The 18,754-nt window shown below is 34.8% G+C and overlaps 4 protein-coding genes across 5 annotated transcripts in view; 2 read left to right on the plus strand and 2 right to left on the minus strand.

Moving 5' to 3' along the window:
* Window positions 1-10,677, minus strand: part of Src64B (Tyrosine-protein kinase Src64B) — a 35,439-nt gene extending 24,762 nt beyond the window's left edge. For both annotated transcript variants that reach the window (XM_066744851.1, XM_066744850.1), the window contains exon 1: window positions 10,269-10,677. The gene's annotated coding sequence lies outside the window, so the exon portion shown is untranslated. The remainder of the gene's footprint in view (window positions 1-10,268) is intronic.
* A 105-nt stretch (window positions 10,678-10,782) lies between these two features.
* Window positions 10,783-12,488, minus strand: LOC136784273 (uncharacterized). The gene is made up of 2 exons (XM_066744853.1): window positions 12,398-12,488; window positions 10,783-12,331 (listed from the first exon to the last, which is right to left on the minus strand). The coding sequence occupies exon 2, from the start codon at window positions 12,215-12,217 to the stop codon at window positions 10,889-10,891; it is 1,329 nt and encodes a 442-aa protein (XP_066600950.1). The 5' UTR covers window positions 12,218-12,331; window positions 12,398-12,488; the 3' UTR covers window positions 10,783-10,888.
* Window positions 12,489-12,860: 372 nt separating this feature from the next.
* Window positions 12,861-14,050, plus strand: mRpL14 (mitochondrial ribosomal protein L14). Its single transcript, XM_066744704.1, has 3 exons — window positions 12,861-13,010; window positions 13,129-13,330; window positions 13,633-14,050. The coding sequence occupies exons 2-3, from the start codon at window positions 13,141-13,143 to the stop codon at window positions 13,884-13,886; spliced, it is 444 nt and encodes a 147-aa protein (XP_066600801.1). The 5' UTR covers window positions 12,861-13,010; window positions 13,129-13,140; the 3' UTR covers window positions 13,887-14,050.
* A 174-nt stretch (window positions 14,051-14,224) lies between these two features.
* On the plus strand, window positions 14,225-16,408 carry Tom40 (Translocase of outer membrane 40). Its single transcript, XM_066744703.1, has 6 exons — window positions 14,225-14,558; window positions 14,833-14,947; window positions 15,032-15,285; window positions 15,364-15,525; window positions 15,594-15,743; window positions 15,804-16,408. The coding sequence occupies exons 1-6, from the start codon at window positions 14,381-14,383 to the stop codon at window positions 15,941-15,943; spliced, it is 999 nt and encodes a 332-aa protein (XP_066600800.1). The 5' UTR covers window positions 14,225-14,380; the 3' UTR covers window positions 15,944-16,408.
* The last annotated feature ends 2,346 nt before the right edge of the window (window positions 16,409-18,754 follow it).

An 18,754-nucleotide genomic window follows, 5' to 3' on the forward strand; every position in this document is an offset into this window, starting at 1 on the left:
TGGAGGCAGTATTCGTTCGGTACTCTCTTGTAGACAAGGAAGCACCTGGCGATTCTCGCTTCCTTCGTAAAGAGAACAAAGGTCGCACTGTAAGAAATGTTTCCAAATTCATGAAACATTTCACGTTGCCTCAGCGTTCACATCATAAGGATCCAGCACCGTAGTGAGAATTAAATTTGCAGCTTACTTTGTCGTTTCGTCGAGAAGACGTTCCAGAGCAATAATGGAAAATAAGTTGATGGAGGGGCGACAGGGAAAAAGGAAGTTTGTATTTGCTTGAATTATACATGGTCCTCAGAAAGTACCTGACTCGAGAAATAATTGAAGAATTAAAAGTTTCTCAAAAAATTCATTCATAGAAAAATTTTTAATGTTTCAATTAATCCCTCTATTAGTCTCAAATTACACAATTTTATGTACCTTGGAAAACTATTGGAACAAGTTATTAAAATAAGCAATAAAAATTGTAAGGTTCTACATTCATAAAATTGAAAATGACCTTTACACGTACTCTTCATGAAAAAGGTTAAACTATCGAGCGAATAAGCACAGTAACTAAACCTTGATAGTTATATTATTCCGTAAACCATTTTTTTTTCTCGAAAATGTCATTTCGAAGCTATTTTAGGAGCCTGATACTTTTAAAACACCCTATATATAGGTATATATATTTTTAAATGGCCACCACAGCTGCAAGTGTGTCATAAGATTAGATAAAACTGCTAGTGCAAAGAATTCTGCTCGACCGAATCCTGTTGGATATTCTTATTATATTATTGTTGCTCGAGATAGTACATTGTATAATATGAAATAAAAGAAATATAGTAACAAGCGTGAAAAAGATATTTTTAAATGCTTCATGCACGTGATTAAGCTGCGGAAATAAATATTTACGTCTGAACTTTAATTTGGGATCCATCGTGACAGGACGAAAGTTTGTAAGGCCTTTAAATTAGGTAAAAGCCAGTTAGCAGCAGCGATAAAGCTAAATGTGTCGACGCTAGACAACGCTTAAACGACGATTCTTTGTTCGAGAACGATTCAGCTCGAACGGAATGACCTCTATTGCCAGGAAGATCGATCGTCACATAAATTACGCGCGTGTATCATTCAGCGATTGTCCCTAAAACGGCAACATTGTACTACTTTCATCATTTCCTCCCATTTCGAAATTATTCAACGCAGCAACGAATAACTCGATATAATAATTGGCCAGTCATGGGAAATTTCTTACGTCGTTATTGCATTCCCGTCGTTTAGCTAATCTCCGGCCTCTCCGGCTTTAAAAAGCGCGCGGCGTTTCCTTCGATGCTGCCGTCAAATCGCGTATTTATGCAACAAGCTTCTTAACGACGCCAATTAGAACGCTATGCGTCAGATTAGACAGTTTGCGCAATCGGTTTCGATCGAACGACTCTACTTTTCATAATATCCTTTGTGATAAAAACGTTGAGCGTGAAGCAACAACAATGATAGTTCCAGGGCTGGGCAACCGAAGAGTCGATGCGATCCTGCGAGCTTATTAGTCTCCGAAATTGGGTAAAGGCAGCTGTTGTTGTCTAAATAGGGAACTCTTGGAAATAAAGAGAGGAAGAGGAAAGAGAGAGAGAGAGAAGGAAGAGTAGAGAAAAGTGAATTCCTCTTGCTTCGTGACAATGGTTAAATATCGTTGAGTCGAATTCGGAAGAGGTTAGGATCTGGGAATAGGTCCTGGCACACGTGCGAGTACGCTCGCACGAAGAAAGCAGAGAGGGGGGGGGGGGGGGGAGAGAAAGATGAAGAAGCACGCAGCATGTCTGGATGGAGCGTTGTGTGCGAACCACCATCGACCAAGTATATAGTGTAAGCGGCCCTTTTTTCAACGAGCGTTCCTCGAGTTGCTGCGAGCAACGAAGGGGCACGTGGTATCCAGATGGGCTCTCCCCTTTCTCCCCCTCCCCCTCAAACTTCTTAAGGGGGGTACCGTAAAGGGCCCGAGAATTACAGGACCCACTTTTTTCCTTCTGTTCACGCACGCGCGTATGTATTTACTCTTCGCGTACGAATATTCCATCGCGATGAAGCGGAACGAACAGTCCTGACCACCGCGCACAATAACATCCACGTGAGTCAGTCCAGAGGCGTAACAAGCCGCGCCGGCACCCCAGCCCCATTCACTGGCGCACGTACTGCACGTACACACAAAACAATGCCAGATGCTCCATCGCATCGGCCCGCGCGCGCTGTTCGCAAACACAGGCTTTCTATTACAGCACCTTCCTTACAGCCATTAATATTTCATGCTCCCAATGTTTCTGCAAATATACCTCTCTTCCCATCTCTCTGACCTTAAACATCCTGGGGAAATGGAAAAACTTATAGAAATATATTCCACAGGCCTTGCCCAGGGTCGTAAATCAAAAACTCGAGTGTTGTTACCGTGCACGCTCAAGCGTGACGAAATTACACGAAAATTCCGATCCACCGTAATCGGCTGCGAGTTAAATTGAGCAGAAAAAGTGTAGTAATTTACAAGATTGACCGGAAAGCAAAGGAAACATCGAAGAGATGAGTATCTGATGCTGGACGCTGGTAGAGACCAGTGATTTGCACTTTGATTACATCAATTTTTTCGCTTCGCGGGACACCGATGGGACTCGGTATAAGCATCATTAAAGATCTTCCTGTCGTTTTCGCTAGTTTTTATAATGGTTAGACCAGTCGAGGTTTTATTCTTCAGCGATGCGTCGAGTTTTGCTGGAAAGCCTTATCGAATTATCTTTGTCGCATTCGAGACATCTTGCCTTGCGTTTCTTTGAGATTCAAGTGGTAGCTCTGTTCACACGGTTCCGACACTTGAAGCCTGGGTGTGTTGCATTTTAAGTAGCGGTTGAAGGTGAAAGGTTACGGAAAAGTACTCGCAAAAGTTTTCGCACTGGACACTCCGATGATTTATGATCAGACGTTGCATCTATGCAACGCGTGCTGCAAAATGTTGCCGTTCGTCTTTCTCTATCCACATTTTACATTTATTTCCGCGTTAAACGGGAACGGGCAGTACAACTGAATCAATGAATTATAAAACTTTGTTTCGATAAGCATACCTAATTTTAAGTGACTCATACCTTTGTTAAAATTGAAGCTTCGTTTAAAAAATGTTTTTTCTACGATGGCATTGTTGAGAATGTTTTTGGACAGTTGTATATTTCGTAGCACGTTGATATATCGAGTAGCATCGAGTAGCCTGTCATGCCTATTCTATCACAACACAATAGGGCCACGGGAAACCAGAAATTCTAATCCCTGTAATCGTTCGTTATGAACACTTCTCCAGAGTCTTTCATCCTTCAAGTGGACTCAGCGTCTTAAACGAAACCGCGTTCCATCTTATCGCCTTTGGCCCCTTTGAAATATTCATATTAATGTTTTATTTATTCTCTCTCATCCAACTAGTAACCGCTGATATTTCTTTAATACCGACTTATGTGGTGGAAATGTCTTATTGTAAATTTGATTCCAGCCACGAAAAGGGCTGCTGCATAATCCACTTTAACCTCTAACGGTCATTTCCATAGTAGTCAACGTTATTACGTCGGTTTTCTTTTTCTTCTCTTGTGTACACTCACGTAACCAGTATATAATTATTTCAAAACGAACACTCAGTATGTCAATCTCACTTTATATATTTCATAAAAATTTAATCTGAATAATTAATAGTATTTTCTTAATTAATTATTTAACAGAATATTTTACGTTTAATATTAATACGGTATTCAGTGAAACAAAATTTGTTTCATTGTTATATACCTACCAAATAATTAAATTTAAAGCACTGCAGCTTAATCATTCGATTGATAGCGTGAATTTTTAAATTGGAAATGAGCAGTTGTCGACTCTCATAAATTTTTAGTTAATTAACCTGCACAGTAGCATTTTAAATGAGAATTGAAACACCCGCAGAGTTTCATGGAATGAGTAATGTTTCAAGCAAGAGTTTGCGTAGTTTTCTCAGCTAGCAAAATTTGGTCTCACAGCTGTTATTATTTTTCGAGCAAGTAAAAATCCAGCGTGTAGTATACCTGGCAAGGACTCAGTAGAGGCCAGAGAAACAGGCCGAATATTGTGGCACAATGGGATAAACCAAGCAACATGTGTTACCGAACGTGTAAACCTGGTGTATGTACGTGCGATGGCTGCTCCATGTATGCGTGCACCAACAACGTGTTTAGACCGAACGTGTGCATGGGAACCAATTGGAGCTGTTTACTGGTATTGGTCAAAGTAAAAAGTAACGAAAGGTGGCGAATAGCCAGCAAAAATATAAGAGGCCAGCTGCTATTATTTCTGCCAGTCTGTTTTACTCTTCGCCAATTTATTCTAGGCACGTTGCAATCAATACTCAGCCTTTCCTAGATTAATTGCAGATTTTTACCCTAATTGTTAATCGAATAAATTAAATAGCTGCTTTTTTCCTCTGCGAATTAACAAAAAATATCTTTATTCAAGATAGTCTTACTGTGAATAATAAATACATTGAAGAAATAATCGACAAAAATTTAGGAATCAATTTTATTCAAAATTTGTTATTATTTACAATGGAGTGTGGACAGAAACTGTACATTAATAGAACTGATTCTTATTTGTAAGATTTATGGTTGTTCAGTTGATTCTTATTTTCATTGTTATAAATTTTTGTCTCCTGGGATTTGGTCGGATCTTTGACGTAAATATATAGTTATAAGAGGTTCATTTTCTACTAGTAAGAAAAAACTGATTAAATCTCTTAGAGTTGTTGTATACCGTGTATCGGTATAAATTTATATGGCTATGGTAATCCATATATAGTTTTATGTAAATTGCTGTATGTAAAATGGTTTGTTTCAAGTGCGCGAGGTTGATGACACGTACACGTTGGAGTTGAGAGAACAGATCGAAAATGCCAGCTGACTCGCTTCAGACTTCTTCTTTCTTTCTTTTTCTTATCGATTACAGCATGATGGCTACCAACCATGTTGGCTAAAGAAAAATCAGGAATAAGTTTTATTCAAAATTTGTGTTTATATTTACAATATCGATTAGACTGAAACTATACGGTAAATGATATTAGATTCAGGACTGATTGATCTATATATATTTGACTCCCATCGTTACGGGAATATTTTCTTTCGCATTTGATGAAATAGCAATCAAGGGTTGATTTATATCTGGTGGTCAGGAAGAAAGTGATTAAAACTTGTAGGATTATTGCACAGAGCGTATCAACACATATTTAGCTATGGTAATCCATAGCTATATGTAAATTGATGTATGTAAAATGGTGGTTTCAAGTGCGCGAGTCTGACGACACATAGAGGCTGAAGTGGAGAGAGTAGATCGAAGATGCCAGCTGACTCGCTTCAGACTGGCATTGTCGACGAAATTATTACCAGAGTCGGCTATGAAATTATACCGCCCCTTGGCTTCTTGGAAAATGGCGCGTAAAGCACAGGATCAAGATTACCGTCAACCTTAAGAGGGTGAGGATGATGCCTTCTACGGAAAAACTTCCTTCGGCTTGCTTCACTCGTCTTTAAGCAAAACTCCCCCATAAGTATCATTCATGCGGGATGTATAAAAACGTTTTTATTTTCGAATAATCCACAAGTTTAAAATCTTTCCTGTATTTTTCCTAGATTATCCGATAAAACGTAGAATTATTTATCAGGAATAAAAATGACTCTTATTTTAATCATCTTGTTTTCAAGATAAAAATTCATTTGGAAATTGCTACCATCGAGACACGCAAAAAATGAGTTTAACGTGTGCACAAGAGCGTAATAAGAATTATAGCTTGAAGTTTTGTTGCATCCTGCTTGCTATATTCCGAACAATGCAATTTTTCTTTAAATATTTCAAAGGATTGTCATAGCTATAACTCGCGTTCTGGAACAATCAGAAAGTTCAAGCTGGAATCTGATGTGGATAAATCTCTTCACGCACGATTTACCGACTAGACGCTTGTTCGTTCAAAGCTGTATAGGCGTGAAACTGAAATTAATAGACATCGATCTAAAACTACCCACAGTCGTTTCATTTCTTATTATTTCAAACTCTCTCATCAGATTGTAAAAATTGAAATTCAATTAACTCTTTTTCATGTTTTTTTCGAGTCAGAAATATTTTTAACAGGATATTCCACGCGATAACATAATTTTCCCAACGGAGACTACATGTACATAAACACCACTAGTCTGTACGTGATAGGTTTGTTTGCGGAAATTGTTTTGCTACATTTAACTGGACCATATATATATATATAAACATACAGTGATTAGTGCAACTGTTCTTATTCGGTGAAACGAGTGCAAAGAATAAGGACCGAGCGTGTTGTATGGGCTCGGAACAAATAACTCCCCGAGGGCTTTCCAGTTTTCTGCACATCGCTGACGGACAAGACAAGTCGAGTGTGACCGTAATAACGACTGGAGATACTGTCGGTGAACGCTGGATTAATCGACCGAGTGTCGCCTACGTAAGGCGACGCAAAACCGGCTTCGAACCCAAAGGAAACCATTGCTCGGATGAAATTCCTATTTCAAGGCCACTGCCTCGGTGTGCTGCACTTATCACACCACTCTTCTACAATTCACGATAATCCACTCTTACTCCCAATGACTTAACAATGACGAACACACACATTGTGTAATATCTCTGACAAAACATTTTTTCCATTACGATAAACGTACCATTCGTGTTTTGGTATAACGGAAAAATTTTGAATTTAAAAAATATACTCTATACACTACCTGTTTAATAAAAAATATTAAAACTTTAGTCCAATCTTTGTAATGAGACTAAGAAGATGGAATTATGGGTTTAGACAAAATTGTAGAGAAAGCCTTTATGGGATAAAATCTATTATTATAAAAAAATTATTTCTTTCAATAAAATAGGATAAGGTGAGGGGGGTGAGGTATGTACAAAGTTACAAAGTATATAGATTTCACTCTCGTTTTCATCGGTTCGCGAACGGCTCGGTGTCCTTCACAGCTGATATTACCACGGCGCTCGTTGGTTGAATTGCGTTTCTCGGTTGACAAGAGCGGAAAAATTGCGTCTCCGCGTGTTTTCTATGGGACAGACGGTATACGTGCGTGTATTTGTGCAAACAGGCCGGTACTCGTTAAGTGTATGTGCGCTGCATAAAGCGCAATATACATATAGATATAGGTAGATACAAGGCAAGCATGCACGCGTCCCTCTATCGGGGATGCTTGTACTATTGATTTTTTTCACCCTGTCTCGTTGAATTATCGAGAGAGAATCTCTCTCTCTCTCTCATGTGGCCAATCTTTAACCTGCACTCTAAACACTCGATCCAAAAGAGAATTTATCATTTCTCCCTTTTCCATCCGCTTACCGTCGGAGTAAAGAGTGTAAAAAAGATACTCCCTGTAGGAAACTTGCATCACTCGCAGAGCTCCAATCGACGTTTATCCGATATGTACTTATCAATTCTCTACACATTTCTATATGTATATATATGAAATTTCCGTAGACTATTATTAGCAAAAACAAACTAATCGTTCAGCATAACAAATATCGACGGAAAACATATATTGTTTGCACGGACATTATTTATTTCCATGGTAATAAATATTTATACAAAAATGTATAAAAAATGCCTGATCGATCGCTGTGAACGAGAGTGTGAAAACCTTGTGACGATTTCAAAGTCGAGTGGCCTCAAAGCGAGTGACCTTGGGAAATGTCGAGAAAGAGGGTTTAACGACCCTCGAGGAAGAAAAGCCTCGAGGAAAATCACAGAGAGTCGAATTATTTGCTTTATTTAGTCTCCTAGAGAAATGAGCTTTTTGTAAAAGAAAAAATGCAGAGCCTCGCGTTGATTAGAAAATTATCAGCTCCATTAAGCGCGATTAATCGCCAACTTTCATGACAATTTTACTAGAAAGAGGAAGGTTGAGATAAGCTACGAGTTTTTGTGTGTACGAATAAAGCTCGTTCATGTTTATTTCTAAAGATAAGATTGATAAGTGTGGATGAAATTTGAGAGGGCAATAATCTAAATTGCAAATTTTGCGAGTTGCTTGAAAGGCATTTAGCTGAGAAATGAAGTGTGCGCGAGGGTGCGTGCAATAGAGAGCGTCGCGTATTTCCGTCATCAGGTTCTCGCAGTTGGTATTCTTATCATCGTCCGAGCTACCCGAGACAAATAATTGGAATTGCCCCTTTGGCTGCGTTGTATATATGACCAGACACGATGGCGACTGGCGTGCACGCCACTGCACGCACGCACAGGCACGGCGGCCACGACGACTGGGACTACGACGACCAGGACGGGGGCACGGCTCACCACCACACCACCACGATCAAGGGTCCGTGAAAAGTACCGTATCTATATACACGGTAGCCCTGTAAATCACGACTCCATAACTGGCACTTATCCAGAAAAACGCCGTGCCAAGACGCCGGATAGATAATACGTCATTTACACCAGGAAGCATTTTAACATTTCTCAACAACATTTTTACCATCCATTTTTACCTTATCTCTCCAACACGTCCAGGAACCAGATAAACGCCTTAAAAATCCTCTCCGACAAATATTCATCATTTTCTTTTACAGCCCTTTGTTTGATCGCTGGAATTAAAACGATAAAGCGAGAGAAATATAAAAGACTCTTGCGTTCGTGTTTCTGGAAATATCAATTCATTTGTGTGTATACTTCGATCGCGTTGTAACACTGTAAAACTTTTCTAAAGATTCATGGTCTATTGTTCATTCCAGTTTTTTTATTGTTCATTTTCGGTAGATAAAAATAAACATCTGTTATTTGTAGGTTGCCTTTATTTATCAGTACAAATGTTAAATCTGGACAGTTGAAATAGATAGTGGTCAACGTATACATTTTTACTGACGCCAGATAGGCCGTCCTACGGTTAGCTGTACAGAAAGCCACAGTATATGGATTGCTTTGCAAGCCTTATCTCAACCAAGGGTCACTATTCAATAAAATCAAATCCTTCTGCGGAGAAAGCGCTAGACAATAAATTTTGTCAGCATGATATATGATCTTCTCTTGGATTTCTGACTAAATTTTATTGTGATAGTGTTGTTTATTGACGATTTTGTATCGTATATTATTACACGAGTCAAGGAAAAGTAGATATATATACGAGAATCGTCATTACGAAAGCTATAAATATATATATAAAAAGGAATACTAAACTTGTACTAAACTGTATTTCAAATAAAACAAAATTCCTTCTTTTCATGTCCATTTGTACAAGTTTAGTTTAACAATTAAAGAGATACGCTTTGAAAAAATTGAGAAAAAAATAATGGAAGAAGAAATGTTATGCTTTGAGCATGTAAACCTTCTCAAACAGGAACTTTTTTAGCTCTCACTCGGCATAAATTAGCGCTAATAGTACAATTCTATCGCTGTCTAACGATAACGGTCAATCTACGTTGAAAAGTGGACGCGTGTAGCTCGGTGAAAGCTCTGCGAATATAAGCAAACGCGTATCGACGACGATACATAACAATTACAGGAAGTTCGATTGATCACGCATATTTCCTTTCAATTTTGAATCGTTAAAATCGATGGTAAAAACGTGTATTCTATCGCAACATGGTAACGCTTAAATCCTGTTCATTAACGTCCAAATTTGTAAATTATGACGATGAGATCATTTGTTTAATAACGGGTATCAACCAAATTCGCTTCGACTGAATATGTATAGCATTTTCTTACTGTCGCTTATTCTCGCCTAGCAACACTCGATGCTCCGATTAATCGAAATTAGTACTCGTCGTAAAAATTCAATATTTAAACTTATTTTTGTCAAAATCTTATCAAATATTTAGTTAATTAATAAATTAAACTTCAGATTACTCGCAAGTGAATATTTAAATATTGTAAGTAACACAAGCAAAACTAAAAAAAAAAAACACTGTACGAATAAATTAAATGTAATACTAATTTCGATTCGACTATTCTTAAATTAACAATGAAATTAGAGTGTTTATTATTCCCAGTGATTATAATGTTTAAAAGCCTTTTGTTGATGCCCTTTGTTTATTTCTCCCCGAGTTCGAAAAGGTAGCATATGAAAACAAAAGAATTTATTAAATAATCGAACAAGCTAGACGGGGAGTAAGTTGCAAAGGCCAATGGCTTTCTTTTGTTTATACGACGGTAAGTTCGGTAGGTGCTTCGACCCGTACGTCAAACAGCACTTCCCGAGAGAGCTAGTACTTGAAAAGATTAATATTGGTTTCCATACCTATCGCGTAGCAGGATTCTCCTAGCCTCTTAATGTAATCCGCAAACATATATTTAATTCAACACGTTACACATTTTTTTTCACGTCAAAACACCGCGAGAATAGTCACAGAATTGCACCACGAGCAAACTGATAATTACCATGGGTTGTTCATTATTGGAAAATCTGCCCTACAGGCTGCTCTTGCGCAGCCGGCGCGATACTACTGACTGCCTCCCCACTACCGCCCATTCGAAACCATTTTTGTCCACCCTACTCCCACTCCTGTACCACCACAACGTCACATATATTTTATGCCTAAGACTATCACGATCAATAGAAAGTACCTCCACTTCGGAGTTTTAGTTTCCACGGTTTCCGCTTATTAACCTTTAAAAGGAATCCTGCTTATCGACACTTCAACCAAGTGTAGATTTGCTATACATTTTTTAAAATCTTTTTTTAATAAAACTGGGAAACTTAAACATCAAATATAAAAATACACTTAACTTAAAAAATTACTTAAGACTAATAATTATTTTTTATCCTTATATTATAAATTATTGGAGTAACCAAATTACAAGAGCATGTAGCTACCGTACACTTTTTATAATCATTAAGAATAAAATCTAAATCTCAGCTTATATATCAAGTTGGTCTAGTACCTCTCGCAAATTGTCCATTTCATCTCCATTAATAGATGGATTAAACTTACATTTTCCTCGTTTTCCAAAAATCCTTTCTATATCTTTTCTCAATTGTTTATCTCTTTTCTCTTTCCAATCCTCAACTAATTCATGGCCAGCCTTTCTGGCTTTATAAAGCACCTGCTTCTTACCATAACACCAGTTTGCATTCCAAACAGAGGGTTTCTCCAAGATTTTTTCTATTATGCCATTAAGAATACCACATAAATATAAATTGTGTTTTCCTGAAATGTCACTAAAATATATAGGATCTACTAGTCTGGACCAAATTATTGACACCCCTTGACTACTATTATTTGAAAATCTTCTCATCAATTTAAAAAATCGGTCCCAAGATTCTTTAGTTTCTTCTGAATGTGTGTATTCAGATAATTCCACACATCCAAGGGATAAACATTTTTTAGCGTCGAATACTGGCTTTATCAAATGCAATCCATTAAATTCCAATGATTTCATACAAGATGCACCAAACATACTCCTCACATACATTGATCTGTCTGTGGGTAGTGTGTGTACACACATTATTTCTTGCATATATCTATGTAATATTTTTATGAAAAGATTAGAAGCATTTTTATTTTTTCTATGGAGCGTTTTACGACAAACACTGTAAAATCGATTACATGGAGGAGCATATTCAAAATAGCATGAGCCATGTGAAAATGTATTGTTTATAAAAGTTTTTCTAAAATAAGTCAAACTAAATGTGCTTTTCTTTTTTGCAAGTGCTCTTAGAGTTGACAAGGCAAGAAAACTTGTTAATCTTAATAAATAATGCAATGTTTCATTGTAATCAGTATTTTTATCTAGCAATATCTTGAAAATTTTCTCAGAAAATGTTTTTTGATCTGCTTTTGTGAAACTGAGAAATATTTCATCATTTGCAAATTCTGATGAGTTTAAGTCTTCAGTTTGAATGGTATACATTTTTAATTTACTACTTAGGAGACCAACAGAACAAATTGGTTTTGCATCATTTGCAGCTCCTTTATCAGAAAACAATCTCTCATATTCTTTGAAACTTGTATTAGCAGGAGCCAAGGAAATAGCATTTGCTATAATCACGAAAGGATCTTCAATAGGATCTGATGTCCCATTGAAGTAAAGTTGAAAGAAACGATGAATTATAAGTTTCTTTATTTCTAATGACACTTCTTCCGTAAAAGCTAATGCATTGTCTAATTTTTCTAGCTTATCGTCACTCCATTCCCAGCTACAATAATTCCTTTCAAAGCTTAAAATTTTAAATGATGCTTTGTCCATTGTCTTTTTCTCAACTTCACAGGATAAAATAGAAATGAAACAATGTCAATTTTATGTAATAAAACCTCCTACTTTAAGGCTGTGAATGTGTGTGTGTGAATTTATTTCCACTGCCTAAATTTTCTGGTTATTGACCAACTTGTAATTAAACTATTTAAAACACATTAGAAGGTTACTTACTTTCGATTACTCTTACTTTTACTTATATTGGAAATTTTTTTTAATATAATTAATATAAAAATCTTTCACAAAGAATCAGTTTCAGAATGACTAACCCTACGTTTTACAAATTTGTTAATAATGATCAAAAATACTGTCTGCATTGGGAATCCCCTCTGGCTGGTGGCGTTGGTAATGTTGGGAATGTTGGGATGAGAAAGAATAGAAAAGAAGAGAGCACAGCGGACCTATTAAGCTAGTAAAAAAAAAAAATTTTATTACGACAGGTATTGAATGTTATAAACAAATAATAGACACAACAAATTTATAATTAACAAATATTTATAATTATTTTTATTTTTTATCAACAATTGATAATTAAAAACCTTATATATAAAAGTTTTCATATTACCAATAGTCGATCACCTAATTCGCTTAAAGGTGACGAACCGGAACGATCCTGAGAGGTTAGCTAACATAACTATAAAATACTCTATGGTATACAATACATGAAGTGACTCAAAGTGACCCATGAGTGGCTTAGAATTCATAACTCTTATTATTTTAGTTGACGAATATAGGTTCCGTAATAAAAATTAGTAGTTAATTGAAGTATATATATAAATACAAAACGGTAAGCAATTTATCAGCAATTTGTTTTTAGAAACTTCACTATGTTTATGGAAGTTTACTATAAGATGTAATTATGTTTCTTCACGTTTTGTAACTAAAAATAAATTGACGTTTCACAGATTATTCAAACTATGATACCCACAACTTTGACATTTAAATTAATATCTAGAGGATTACATACATCAAAATCACTCTCTGAAATTAGAAAATTATGCCGTTTAAGAGTAGTTGATAACAGTGAGATTGGAAAAAAAGCAATGATGGAAGGAAAACCACCACGTGTTATTCATGTTTACAATAAGCCTGGTGTTGGATATATTGGTCCGCTTAAATAATTATTATTTCAAAGCCCAAGTATTTTTATATGTTTTAAATAGTTACATGAAAAATACAATTTTTCCATTTGCATAAATTACAAATCAGAGGAGATATATCTGTAAAATCTTATTAATTTTCTACTTATTTCATATTTAATTAAAATTAAATAAAATAAGCAAGATTACAGAACTAGCTTATATTTTTATTTATACTAATGATGAATATTAGAAATTACGCTATTTATGCAATAATTCATACAGTATAATAAAATAATTATTCTTATTTAAATTAAGCTATAATTTCAGGTGATAGGGTAATGGTGGCAATCAAAGGGGAAAAGAAAAAAGGCATTCTTGTTGGCTTGAAACAGTTGCAAGACCCCAGAGTTCCCAAATTTGATACAAATAACGTTGTATTAATAGATGATAATGGAACTCCATTAGGAACAAGAATACATGTACCAATTCCACATATTCTGAGGACTAAACTGAAGGAAAAAACTTTCAGTAAAGGTGCCAATTACACAAAACTACTTGCTATTGCACCAAGATTTGTATAAAAAAAATTTCTGCAAAATGTTTGTTTAGTTTATAGAATTGTAAGTTAATAAAATATTTGTTTTATGAAAAAAAAAATTATTAAAGTATGTACACTTTAATTGTCCTATATCTTGCAAAAGTAATTGTGTAGTTTTGTAAACATTTGTTTTCTTCGTTCTGTTCAAAATTCTACTTAAAGGGACAACCGACAAAGTAATCGTTAATCTTCGATTCAAAACCCATCGATATAATTTGTCCAGCATATGTAAACGCAGAAAAGGAGTGTGTTCCTAAAAAGAGGAAATAGAGCTTTCCAGTGAGCCAAATGAGCCAATCAGCCGGCCGGGCCGGAATTGTTCGATTGCCCCTTTACAAATGGCGACTTACGGTGAAACACGCCGATTTGTATAACCCCTTATTAAATATAATATTATATTAGATATTTGGAGTTGGAATAGTTATTGGTGTATAAAAAGTGAAGAAACTTTATTAATCAAAGAAAAACAGTCTGAAAATGGGACAGGTTCTGGCCGCTTCAGCTCCTCCACCTCTTCAGCCACCAACGGGTCCTGGATTAATACCTCCACCAGCAACGAAACAGGAACCTTCGACAAATGTTTTTGAACCATCGGAAACGACTGAACGTCTTGAAAATCCAGGAACTGTGGAAGACCTTAATAAAAAATGCAAAGGTACACACGGTTATGCATGTCATGCCCTAATGATATTTTGCCATATCTTTCTCAGCAGCATTCTTACCATTTTTTTTACTATTTATCACATAAAAAATCATTTTATTGTACTATCCTATTTGTAGAATTTTATATAAATATCTTGTTAACACTTTTAGCTATTAATACTATTTTTAATATTATTATGAAGTGGTACTATTTATGTTATTAATAGTGCTAACATATGAGTTTTTTAATAACTGTATTTATTATTTTATTTTGTATTATGCTCTAGATGTATTTCCTTCAAACTTTGAAGGAGCTAAGTTGATATTAAACAAAGGTCTTAGTAATCATTTCCAAATATCACATTCAATAATTATGAGCTCAGTGCCACATTCTGGATACAGGTATTTTAATCAAATAATTCAATAAAATGCATTACTAGAATAAAGCTGCAATAATAAAAACTGGATGCTTAATATATCCTATAGGTTTGGTGCTACCTATGTTGGTACGAAACAGATGTCTCCTTCCGAGGCATATCCTGTTTTATTAGGAGACATTGATCCCAGTGGAAATCTTAACGCAAATATTATTCATCAATTTAGTCAAAGGTTAAAAGGAAAATTAGCAGCTCAAGTACAAAGAAGTAAATTCACAGCAATACAAATGACCAGTGATTATCGTGGAGATGCATTTACAGCTTCTGTAACAGTAGGAAATCCAGATTTAATAAATGGTTCTGGTAAATACATAGTAATATATTCCTAATTGAAAGTAAAGCACCATAGTATTAGGATTAATTAAAGATTAAATTATTCAGGTATTATGGTTCTGCATTATTTGCAAAGCATAACATCTTCACTCTCTCTGGGAGGAGAACTTGCTTATCAACGTGGACCTGGAATACCTGGTGGACAGATTACTGTAGTGTCTGCCGCTGGTAGATATACAAATGGTGAATCAACCATTAGTGGTAGCATGGGTTGGTATTTTATAATAATTATAAAAATAAAAAAAAAATGATGTTTAAAAATGAGTAATTTGTACCAGGGTTGGCTGGATGTCATCTTTGTTTCCATCAGAAAGCTAGTGATCAATTACAAATTGGTGTTGAGTTAGAGGTTAGTGCAAAAGCACAAGAAGCTACAGGAACAATTGCATATCAAATTGATATACCAAAAGCAGATCTCATTTTTAGAGGTATGTACTTTTATTATAATTTTAATTTTATTCAAATATTTCATACATTTTGTATTTTAGGAAGTGTAGATACCAACTGGTCTGTGGGAGCAGTTTTAGAAAAGAAATTACAGCCACTACCATTTTCATTTGCTCTAAGTGGTATGATTAACCACCATAAAAATCAGTTTAGACTTGGTTGTGGATTGATTATTGGCTAAAATTTTATGTGATTATGTAATTAATTTTCAAAAGGCTAAGAAATCTGGTATATTCTGTCTGCGAATGACTTGAAGTTAAACAATGTAATTAACATTTACGACATCATACATTACCCAACTGCATTGAACTTTTACATACCACTGTTATCCATGCATCTTTGCGATGTGATTGTGTTAATTTTTATTAAAGAATTATTATTGATGATTTCAAAATGTGATGTTTACTTCTTTTTATAGATGGCTGAATTACTATACCTACAAGATTATTATGCCATTTGTAATTTGGCAAAACAAAGAGATATGTCCTGTAAATTATTGAATCAGCTTACTTAATTTATGTAATATAAATATTGATCATACATTTGACAGATGTTAAACATGTTAATATAAACAAGCTACTATAAAATGCAGTTTAGAATTAGCAAATTATATTTTTGCGAGCAATAAAAAGAGATTTACTAGTAACCATGGTTTCCAAAAAATAACTTATAAAATTTTTAAAAATAAGTGAAATAAAGTTGTACATTTACCGTAACTAGAGTATTCAATGAAATTCTACTTTTTTTTATTTAGTAATATTTTAGAGTATTTTGTTATTGTTTCTTTAAACAGATTTCACAGAGTAAAACCGAAGTCAGACGGTGCTTTTTCTCGTGCTGGATTGCTTGCTGAATTTAGAATGATGACTGCTGATTGGATATTTGCATTATTATAACCAATCAGCAAATGATATTTCAATTCAGCAAGCAATCCAGCATGAGAAAAGCATCGTCTGATTTCGGCTTAAGATAGCAAATTAAATACAATTCTAGTGAATTTAAAAATGGGACAAATCAGCCTAAAATTGTTTATTACAATATTCTATGAATTATATAAATCAATCAAAAATCAAGAATACTTGTGTTGTGTTTTTATTCATTATTTCATGTGAGATGAGATTAAGTAAAAAAATAGAAAGACTCGTGAAAAGTCCAACGTATTTTTCCTCTTTAGATTTACAAAAAAAAAATTTCATGATAGTGAAGAATTCATTACAAATCCAAATTAATTCTTGAATCACTTAAGGTGTTGGGAGAACACTGTCGTACTGCGACATTTGTGGTACTTAATTTAAAAAAAAGAGAAACAGGAATAACATTTGAAATCTTGGCAAAGATAAAGTAACACAATATATGCTCTAAGGTACTCTAAACAATATATCATTTTATCTCTGATTTCATTTCAAAGATAATATCATTGGACTCTAGTTCAGTATGAAAATATAAAAATTTTAAAAATCGAATTTTTTTAAATTGACTTATTTGGGACGAAGTATTTATAAAATGCTAATAAACTCATGCAGCTAAATTAAAAAAATTAATATATAAAAAAACTATAGTTTATTTCAAGTTAATAAATTTAAAAAAATCTATATTTTGCATAATATTCCGAAGTTTAATTGTTATTATATTTATAATAGACTCCAGTTTATTTTAATAAAATAAATTGTATACTTCGCTTAATTTGACTTGTTGCAGTACACTAGCATTGCATACATAGAAAACAAATTCTTTTAACATTAATATTACCAGTCTCTCAGTTCAACATTAAAATACCTTTTGTTAATTGGAAATCAAGGATTCCCGTTTTCCTCTATAATTTTAAAGATTTTTTATATCTAGGGGTAGTTGTTTACGTCTTCGAGAATAGCAGATGTGGGTGAATCATCTCTCTGATTGGTTTGTCATTACCTGCAGCGATAAGTCCATAACAATGAGACTTGCTTTTTCTCGCTTCCGGAACCCTAGTGACCTGAGTAACCATAGGTTGATATAGTCCGTTTTAAGGATTTATGATCCTTCGGTTATAAGGGCGCATTGTAGGGGGCCTGTGTACTTCGCACTTTGAACCAATGACTCACTTTCTTAAATGTCTCTCCTGCATTTGCGAGTAAACAACTCTTCATACTTACTATCCAATGTGAAAACTGGGAGCTGTGTTGTGCGTGTCCTAAGTTGGTAAATAAGATGGATCATATTTTTCATCGCTTTTATTTCATTTGCAGTGATAGAATGAACAGGGATTGAATCTAAAATATGAGATGTGTAAATTTAATTTCGAATGTACTTAGCTAAATATTAAAATTAGACGTTTATTATATGCACTAGTACTTCGATTCTTATTTATATAATTATACGTTAGTATAAAATTGGACAACTTTTAATCCTTTTTCCCAATTGATTCAGTTTACTCTAATTATTTAAAATTTTTACCTGACACAAGATAATGAGCAATGAAATAGAAAAGAAAAATAAAAATAATATTAAAATCGAATTAGAGTTTCTTTTAATTAACTCATTCACTTTTCCTCAAAATTAACGAATGACGTGACTCGCTCATTATAGTTATTTCTTGGAAAAAATAAAAATTGTGCATAACAGTTACTAAGAATACACAAACGTATCCGCATCCAGAAAGTTGGTATCTTATTTTCCTGTTCCATCGTTGCTTCCTTTCATCTTTCAACAGAAATCAAGAGCTGTGTACTTGCTAAAAGGAAGCTGGATGTAGGAGGAAATTGGGCAGAATGCAAAAATGAAAAAAGAAAGAGAGCTCGAGTGGTAAATATAGGGATATTTAATAAAATAAATAGAAAACGAAGAAGAGGAAAAGCAAGATATGGAAGGGAGAAAAAAATGATGTTCAACAAGTGGTAGCAAGCAAGGAGTATTGCAGAGTATTGTCAAATGCGTGAAGGAAGGGGAATTAAATGCAATTCTTGGTCCCCTCCACCAATTCTCCATTGGGGGCACCAATCTCCCCTCCTTCTCT

This window comes from Prorops nasuta, unplaced genomic scaffold (genome assembly GCF_024137725.1).
Source record: "Prorops nasuta isolate Cenicafe-Biocafe unplaced genomic scaffold, Cenicafe_Pnas_1.2 PNAS00050, whole genome shotgun sequence".
NCBI lineage: Eukaryota > Metazoa > Arthropoda > Insecta > Hymenoptera > Bethylidae > Prorops > Prorops nasuta.